At 44.7% G+C, this 10000-nt stretch overlaps 1 protein-coding gene across 1 annotated transcript in view; it reads right to left on the reverse strand.

The window, feature by feature from the left end:
- Positions 1-1930: 1930 nt before the first annotated feature.
- LOC125024514 overlaps positions 1931-10000 on the reverse strand; it is an 8690-nt gene continuing 620 nt past the window's right edge. The window contains exons 2-6 of the mRNA XM_047612301.1: positions 8645-8884; positions 8246-8521; positions 7962-8129; positions 7648-7848; positions 1931-3037 (exon numbers count right to left, since the gene is read on the reverse strand). Coding sequence (XP_047468257.1) covers positions 2921-3037; positions 7648-7848; positions 7962-8129; positions 8246-8521; positions 8645-8884 — 1002 coding nt within the window. The 3' untranslated portion in view covers positions 1931-2920. The remainder of the gene's footprint in view (positions 3038-7647; positions 7849-7961; positions 8130-8245; positions 8522-8644; positions 8885-10000) is intronic.

Genomic DNA, 10000 nt, shown 5'->3' on the forward strand with positions numbered 1-10000 from the left:
CTAGATATCTGCTTTTACTGTTTTGGAAGATCATTAGTTCCACCTTACGGCACTAGTGATATGCATATCATTGTCTTTACAGACACAAAGGCGAGTCACCTTGCCTGCTGAGAGAGAAAAAAATCAAAATAATAATCAAAATAAGAGAAAAAAAATTAAGGTTTTCGCTTTTACGAATAGATGATTTGCATATTCAAACATTTTATTGAAAACCCGTACGAAAGACAAAGACTGTGTGTAGGAAGTAAACAGCCTGGCTAACAGAGGATCGGCTATACTATGAGATACCAAATGATATTTACAGGAAGCCGCTTCGGTGGGGAGTGGCGGCCGTTGAGTCTTCGTGGCAACAACAATAACATGCTAGATTAATAAAAGATATAAGTTTATTAACAAATGTCAGAAGATTTACATAGTATCACATTTCAAGAAATAAGTTCCTTGTTGGAAGGCATTAGGTACTACAGAAGAAATATCCAATACGAATCATGATGTCAACATATCTCAATGATATGGAGTCGGATTCTGTTCACTAATGCCCAAGCGCCATTAACAAAGATTGTTATTGGCCTTATTATTTTTTTATTTGTATTATACAAAAATAAGTCATTTGATTTTTGAGGTGATATGGTACATACAATGTACAAATTGATTATCCTTAGTAGAAGGATTAAGAAATAAAGCAGCAGTTATGGTATTATTTGGCATCTGAATAAGTTCAAAAAGAGCGAATAAAACCAGAGATGAAACTGTAAGAGCATTAGGGAGTGCGTGGAGCTTTTTCGTTTTGTCTCATTTGGTTTTTCTTTCTTCACTGAGATTGAAAGGACTGAACGTCTGAAGCGCCGGGTACCCGCCGCCTGGGCACCGCCAGATACGGTACCCGAGCTGGTTAATAAATAGTCTTTGTTGACAAGTCACTCACTCCTTAATGAGGTTAGAGATGCATCGGATGAAAATACATAAAACTATTGGAAAGACATGGCGTATCGTTCGTTTTTTCTTTTCTTTCTTTTTTTTTCATTCTTTGACAAGAGCCCTTGAAAAAAAGAAAATACTTTCGGGCTTAAACTCATCTAGGATCATCTTTTCAGACCAAACTTATTATCATTTTTCCTTCAAATAAAAGAAGAGAACGATAACTCATAGAAACAGGTACCACTTGTAGCACGAATTGATCTAACCCTTGCCACAAATTCCCTCTTGAGAAAGAATGAGGCAAGACTCCATTATGAGGAATGATAACTCATCAAAAACACTGATACCTTTACGAGACAAAATACCTGTAAACTTTAGACCTAGAGTGAGAAGATGGAACGAGGAACGACCGAAAACAATTTCAACAATTTTCAAAGTGTAGAGCCAATAATCCGAGGAAAATAAGGATATGAGAAGGAGTTCCTCCTGAAGACACACACGTGCGCAGTGTTCTGGCAACGTCTGCGCATGCGTGTCGTCACACAGGAGTCTCTGAAATGGCTGTGAGTTTCGTTAGAAGTTCCGTGACCGAAAAACAGAAGGAAAGCGACCGTTACGGAGGGTGAGACTTTGAGAGATCTTTTGCCTTTACACGTCGTCGAAAGTGAACACTGGATTGCATCGGAAAAGACGAATACATCGTAATATTTTACAATTAGAAGAAAAAATGTAAAGTGATGTTCTCGAATAATATATATTGTAATACTTTTTTTTGGTTTTGTTTAAATTGACAATGAACAGCTAAGAAACGTTTGCTGAAAATGACGTGATCAGCCAAACAGGGCTACGAAATATGTGATGTCAGGATATATATATATATATATATATATATATATATATATATATATATATATAAATATATATATATATATATATATATATATATATATATATATATATATATATATATATATATATATATATGTATATACATACATATATACACACACACACATCACACTTTCTGCCAAACTTTGGAATCTACTTGCTGGGTAAAATCTGGATTTGGAGAGTTGACTTTAACACACCGAGTAAAATGAAGTCTAATCTTAAGCCATATCATTATTTATGCTCTTAGCGGCATTATGTGGTTTGTGCTCGATACAGCTTCCCTCACACGTTTGGGATTCACACGAAGGGCAACGAAGTGAAAAAAGTCGCTCTGTCCAAACCGAAGGCAGTGACGTTACCAATGAAATGAACCTCGTATCAGCGGTAACCATGGCAATGAATTCTGATCGAGAGAAAGAGAAACTACTAACAAAAGAGAGGCAGAAACGGAAGGACCGGAAACCCACAAATCTGCTCAACGAAGGAGGTCCACAGGCAAGACAGATCAGGCAGTATTCGTGGATTAAGAAAGTTCCAGACAAACGATGGGTTTGAAGTCGCCTAAGGGTCGTGGAAAGAAAATGGAATAATGAGATGAATGCGCATTGTCTAGGCATCGAGAGACCAGTTTTTGCCATCACCATCTACCTCTAGCTTGGAAATAAGAAAGGCAAATGTGCTTGAATACACCGGCGCCGACGCGACTCGAACGTCTGAACATTCGAACATTTGAACGGCATTATCAGAATCGTCGTCTTAGCGAAGTGCCTCGTCAGTGACAGCTTACGTGGCGATGGCATGACTATGGGCAGTCACGTGACACGTCCTGTGGGACATCTTTATACTTTCATCACTTCCAGGGTCACGAGTCTCGTGCTTTCTCGCGGTTTCTCGTGGTTCCTCGGCCTCTGGGCTTCCTTGTTCTCGAGGAGAAACTTCGTTTAGTCGTGTGTGTCTTCCACTCGCTTCTCGTCCTACGCTTCTTCTTTTTTCTTTACTTCATCCTCCTCTTCTTCGTCTCCTTCTCTCCTCCTCCTTCGTCTCCTTCCTCCTTAATGAGCAGCACCTCATTTGGCATTAATCGGTCGCGTGTTGATCGTCGTCGGGCGGCTTAGGCGACGCTCTTCTTCAGGCTGGCCAGCTGCTGCGTCAGAGCCTCCTGGTCGGTGATGAACCTCTTCTGTGGGGGCCGCATCTCCTGCTGCAGCTCCTGCTCAAAGTCCTGTTGCTGGAAAGAGAAGAGAGAGAGGGTCGCTTGAATGGCGTGCAGGAAATAGGTACAGGGAGGAATTTATGTGCACATAAACACGCATGAATTGAAGCGCGGTCGAAGGGGATTAGATCCTCTCATTCGCATTCACTCTTTCGCATCATCTATTCGACCCCGATGCCTTTTTTGACATCATAACATCTCTCGTCCAATGGGATGAAGCGCCCCCAATGACGTCACTAACTACTGGACCAATGGTTCTCAGGTACCTCTCGACGTCATAATCTACTCAGCCAATTGCATAGATCTTTCCATTGACGTCATCACGGTGGAGGGCCACTCGAGGAGGGTCGTCGAGTGTTCTGTATATAGAAAACTCGACGACAAGGATGCTCGGCTATGGACTAATTACAAGCGAACGCAGTCGACGGCGTCTTCGCCTCCTTCCTTGGTCTCTGTGTGGCCGCAGAATGTATGCATGTTGCCGCATGTGAGTGCAAGATGACTAATGGTTTGTTTGGCAAACATTAAACACAACGCAAGGCTATACATGTCTTGAAATAAACACACAAATGTAGCTTTGCATCCTCAATTTGTCACTGTGCAAGTGTCCTTTTAAATATATAAATACTGCACGTATAGTATGATTAAACGAATTGATGTGTGTAAGTGTGTGTGTGTTCACTTGCACGAGTATCTATGAATATAGGCATAAATGCGTATAAATCTTTACATATGCCTCTACGTATTGAGTGCAATCTAGGTACAGCATGAATGTACAGCAAGGATTGCATTTTCGTATGTCTATTTGTACCAACACGTATGCCCAATAATATACAAAAAAAAAAAAAAAAAAAAAAAACTGCGACATATTTATAAGCGCCAGGTATCAATAGCCGGAAATGCTTCGGAAATAGATAATCCCGGGGACTGAGAGCCGAGGCGGGCGACGGAGGGAATAGGTGAGCCTCGGCCTCGGCTCGGCAGCTCTCCCTTTAAGTCCCTGTGTGGGAGGGCCGACTGCCAAGTGTACCTTGGCGTGCGGAAGTGAAGGAGGAAAAGGCGTTCGTCCTTTTGAAGCTTCTTTGTAACCGAAATGCGTTTTTGAGAAGCTCGAGTGAGGGATGAGAGGAACATTTCTTGTTTGTCTTCTTTTGCAATTGATACCGTCGGCAGCGGGTAATTCATCCATCTGGCGACGCGTGGCAACCATACCCACCCACACAGGGTCACAACAGGTTGCTTTGCTCTAGTTACCATGGCAACCTAAGACCTAATGGAATTGCATCCTTTTAGCTAAGCTAGCTTTTTCTGACAACGTGGGATTTAATCCGAAGAAAGCATCGCGACAGGAATAACCGCCACAAAGAACAGATCTTAATGTGAAAACGGATCGAGCGGCCTTATATTTTGGTGTGTGTTACGGGTGGGATGGACTTCTCAGCTTTAAAGGGGGAAAGGCAGCGCTCCGAGCCGGTGGGGGCGTGGGCGTGGGTGGAGGTTGAGGCAAAATTCGGTGGGTTGGTACAGCGAGCGTGGGCGGCCGGCCAAGTTATGGTTTGAAGGGACCCTCGCACGAGAGAGAGAGAGGATCTGCGGGGGTGCGGCCGTGCTCCTCCGCCGGTACTCGATCGGTTTTTGGCCTTGCGGAAACGTGCGTGCGAGGGGGGGGGGGGGGGGGCGTTTGTATGAGTGTGCGTGCGAGAGGAAGTGCTTGTGTGAGTGTGCGATGCGAGTGTTTGTGTAAGCGTCTCGAAATTTTGTTGTAATCCGAGGCACACTGGCTGTTGCTATACGAAGGGGTGACGTGTTACAGCAACATCAGCTTTATTATTCATTCCTTTGCCAGGCCCTCCATCATCCACAAAAAGAAGACATGAATCCATAAGTCCAGCCACGGAAGGAGGAGAGGATTTCAAAAGAAGAAGGAAAAAAGAAAAGAAAAAGAAGAAGAAACAGAAAAAGGAAAGAAGAAGCATAACAACAACAACAACAACAATAATAATAATAATAATAATAATAATAAGGAAGTGAAGAAGAAGAAGAAGGAAGAGAAGAAAAAAAGGAAGAGAAGAAGAAGAAGAAGGAAGAGAAGAAGAAGAAGAAGGAAGAGAAGAAGAAGAAGAAGGAAGAGAAGAAGAAGCAGAAGAAGGAGGAGGACGAGGATGAGAAGAAGGAGAAGGCGAGGAAGGCCCGCCAGCGCCCACCGCCGAGGTCCTTCCATCGCTAAATTCACCTTGCTTCCCGTCCGTCGCCGCCGCCGCCGAAGTCCGTGGCATCGAGCAACTGCACACAATGATACGTTGGGATCAATAGCTACAGCGCCTACACTTCGCTCGTCCAGGGAGGCGCCGATAACCCGCCCTTGCGCCCAGAGTCCCGAGAGTCGCTTTCCCCTCGCTCGCTCCCTCTCACCCGAAGCGGCGGCGTGGACTCCAATGTGATTTTCTACGGAACACGGGAATTCGCGGCGAAAAAAAACAAAAAAATAAAAAAACCTTATGATGGATTGGACGCTGGTATTCTCGTCGCCTCGTATTTTCCGCCCAAGAGCCGCGGGGATTCTAATTTTATCCTTGGAGATTGGAAGGATTGTGGTTAATGACGAAGGAGATTGTGAAGACCAGGAAACACGTAACGCCCATGATAACGAAGAAAATTGCTGCATTTAGTGCTGATGGACTGGCGGTGTTCGTGCGACATCTATTGCGATTTTTGTAGTTCGAGGAAAGACATTAGAAGGAAAGTAATTATAGGTTTGCCGGTGACGGAAGAAAAGCGAAGAAGATCGCAATAATGATGTGAATAAGAAAGTACCAAGACTACTCTTGCTGGCAACGGACAAGATAATAATTGTAATGGCAGTATTAATAACAGCGGTATTATTGATAACGTCATCATTATGATTATCGCTACTACCATTAGTGTCAGCATCATTGTTATTATCATCGTCAATATCATCAGGGTCCAAATTGTCAGCGTAAGGGAAAGAGTAGGAATGGTTTCAAAAGAAGTAACAAGAGGAATGATAAATAGAAAAAGAATAGCGATTGCGTCATGACCTTCTAAACACAAAACGATTTACTAGCGACATAATCGAGTTTCACGATGCATATTGGTAGTAGTAGTAATAGTAGAAGTTATAATGGTCAAAGTACCTTGTTTCGTAAGAATGGAGTTAGAATGAATAGGAATATTAGTATTTTCAGTAATAGAAATGATAGTAATAACGATAGTAGTAGTTGCGTTAGTGATATTAAAGGAAATAACGATAGCAGTGAACTATTAATTGGAATAACATAAGTAATCACAGCAAGAGTGGTAATAGCGATTGTGGAAATAATTGTAGTTGGAAAATAGCAGCAGTACAAATAGTGATACTGATATTAGTAGTGACAGTTGTGTCAGTAAGTAACATTAACAGTGGCAGAAGCAGTAGCAACATTTGGAACAAAGTTACAGGTATATGAGTAGTGGAAGAAAATGAATCATAAAAATTAGCTGATAGCAGATTGCTAATGGCTGTGGAAGGGCAGTCGAATGAGAGAGGTATTAGGAGAAATATTAAATAAGCGATAAAACAAGCAAACGAAGAAATAGATAAATAGATGGATGGATAGACTGACTAATAAATAGACCAACTGATAAACGATAGATCGATAGAAAGATAGATAGATACATATATGGGCAGACAGACGGACAGATAAATGTATAGATAAATAAATAGAAAAGCAAACACCACCACAAACAACAGAAAGTGGGCGGAAGAGCAACACTCAAGGAGCATGACGCTGGAAACTTGAGAAGGCAAGAAATTGAAAAAGAAAACAAACAAACAAACAAACCAGAAAGGGAAAGTAAACCTGAGTCGAGAGAAAGCTGGGACGGAAAACAGGGAAATGAGAATTGTGAGGGGGAAGGAAGGGGAAATGAAAGAGCAGTAACCTGAAGAGCAAGAAACCCCGAGAAAGAGAAAACATAATAAGAGGAGAAAACCCTGAGAAAGAAGATAAACCCGACAAGAGGGAAAAACGCGAACATAAAACAGAATTGAAAAGAAGGGGATGGACAAGAAAAGATGAGAGCCAAAGAACCCCGAAGCGTCTGTCTCCGGTGCCGGCGAGTCGCGCTGACGCCGGCGCTGCACCGCTGATTGCCGCCCCCCACCCCCCCACCCCCCGGGCGCCGTCTGAGGTGCCGTCTTGGGCGCGACCTGTCGGGGGCCCACGCCTCACGGGGGGGAGGGGGGCTTCGTATGTGTTTGCTTGATTGCTTGTTTGTTTGTTAGTGTGTTGCATTTGTGTGTGTGTGTGTGTGTGTGTGTGTGTGTGTGTGTGTGTACTATGTATATCTTAGGACCGAATGAATCGCTGGCTTGCTCTTGGAAAATGATTATGAAGCAAAATTCTAAGCAACTAAATCAGGAGACAATTCTTGGATTATGTTACCCTCTTTCTATCGCTTCATCTCTTCCTTTGCTTTCATCTGGCAAAGTCTTTCTCCCCCCTCCCTCCCTCTCTCTCTCTCTCTCTCTCTCTCTCTCTCTCTCTCTCTCTCTCTCTCTCTCTCTCTCTCTCTCTCTCTCTCTCTCTCTCTCTCTCTCCTTCTTTCTTTTGCCTTGTACTCACCTGGCGAACTTTTCTTTCCCTGTCCAGGTACTTCAGGAAGGCATCGTAGCGGTTCAGCATGTACGGGGACATGGTCGTGGATTCGTCAGCCTTGTCCGTGACAGCGCTGATGACGGTGCTCGAAACGGTCTTCTCCTCCTCTGGTTTGGCGGTGCTGACGCTGCGCTTGTCGTTGCTGACGAGGGCTGACTCTGATGCGGTCTGGGGGAGAGCAAGAGCGTTCGCTTAGATAGTGTTTAGAGAGAATCCGATCTCGTGTTGGCGTCTGCCTGTGAGTCTACATTGAGGCAAGGAAGGCATTTCGGGCTGCTTACCTGTTCCTCTGGTTGCGTGGTGATCTGGCGGGCGAAGACAGGTCGTCTGATGGAAGTGGCGGGGATGTCGAGGGCTTCCTCCTTCTGTCCCCTCAGGCTGACGGCGGGAAGAGGGGCGGCTCCGACCTGCCGGCTTCCGAGGACTGGCATGTTCGCCTTCTTGTTAATCTGCGTGAAACAAAAGGGGAGCGTTAGGCGTGTTCGTCGGGTCTAAGTTTTACGCATTTTCTCAGTCTCAGGCATAGGAAAGGCCTTCACACCGACGTCACGCCGTTCGCGTTTACCTTTTTGGCGAGGAGGGCGTGGAGCTGGTTCTCGGTGTTGTCTTCAATCTCTGCCTCGCGCTCCAGATTCTCCAGGTCCTCGAGAGAATACCTGCCGTTGCGGTGGTTGATGAGGTACTGGAAAAGGGCGGCGTCGTCGTTCTCGACGGGTTCTGCGATTTCGGCGTTGGCTGTGTCGTCGTACCACGTCCCTTCGTCGTCGCTGTAGGTGTTGTAGTCGTAGGCATAGTCGTCATTAGCGCCAGTCAGGTAAGGGAGCAGAGCTGCGAGGGCCTCCTGACGAAAGGAAAAAACAATATTACTTTCAGGTACAGCAATCGAACACCTCAGGTCAAATGGCTATTACCAATATAGTATAGATAAACAGTCTACGGTGACACCAAGCCGTATTTCACTTACTGCGTTTATTCTCGGCCTCTGAGCGGCGTATCCGTGACGGTAGGTGGGCTGGTACTCGGGGAGAGCGTACTGCTGGTCCTCCATGTAGCCTCCGAGGTACTCTCCAAGACCTCCTTCAAGCATCTGTTCCCGCCCTCGCCCGCTGGACCTCGAGGGCACGCCCCGGGTATAAGGATACCCGAGCGTGGGTCCGGTCAGGGTCAGGACGAGGAGGGAAGTCAGCACCTTCATGGCCTCCATCTGCAAGTCGTGAGAAGGCAGCGTTTAAAAGTCAGTTTCACTTAACAATGAAATAAAGGATATAAAACAGTGTCATCCGTCCAAAGCTAGAATTTCTCTAATTTTAATTTTGAAATGATTAAATAAGTAAATATAATTCATAATAATAATCATAAAACAAACAATACGACTATATATCCGCCAAATGGCCCAATTCTAATCCTCGGAATGATATACGTAAATATCACTCCCAGTACTGGTATCCACGAAGATACGAACTAAACACTACAATACTACAATGCGGTGTTTGGTTAATGTTGCCACGCAGAGGATTTTTCGTGGCTTCTTGCGTGATAAGAGCGACCTTGGCAGACTGTGGCCTTGTATTGTGTCCCATTTTGTATTTCATTATTCACGCTCAAGGTTGTGGCATAGCTTTGTCATTACCATTATTACACGAACTTCTTTCCTCTTTGTCGTTTATAGTTACTAATATCCGTGAAGAAGCATGAGTAACGGATGTGTCACAAATATTCCTCCAAGTTATTTACGAAGGTGATGAAAACTTAATCCCTAGTCGTGGTAAAAGAATAGTGATAAGAGAAAAAAAAAAAAAAACATCGCTAGCATATCGTGTCCGAATGGCTCGCCTCCGCACGCAAGTCGACCCAGGGCATGCAAGGCCGTGGCAGCACCCGTGCAACGATGCCCCCCCCCCCCTTACGGCGAAGCCCCTCGGCATTCCTAACCCCGGTGAAGTGGTGAGCGTCGGTCCGATCGCTGTTTTATGATGTGTAACTATGGCGACACGAGAAACATGAATCGCTAACGAAGCACCGGCTCAGAATAGAACGCCCGCGCTGGCCATTCACGAACGCCACTTATAATTGATGTCCGATACGGCACGCAACCGCCGTCGCCCGGACTTAAAATAACCCTTGTGGGTTATCTTTAGATAAAGGTCATCCAGATTTCATTTCGCCCAGCCTGTTGTACGAGGGCTTAAAATGGCAACGTTCTGCGTACAGTTTAAGGAAAGGGTATCATGCCTTGCGAATGGTACTGAACTAGCCAAGGCACACGATGAAGTAAATAAATAGTTCACATGCATTACGATGACAATGATTTGACTCGGGT

The sequence above is a fragment of the Penaeus chinensis genome, chromosome 43 (assembly GCF_019202785.1).
Source record: "Penaeus chinensis breed Huanghai No. 1 chromosome 43, ASM1920278v2, whole genome shotgun sequence".
NCBI classification, from domain to species: domain Eukaryota; kingdom Metazoa; phylum Arthropoda; class Malacostraca; order Decapoda; family Penaeidae; genus Penaeus; species Penaeus chinensis.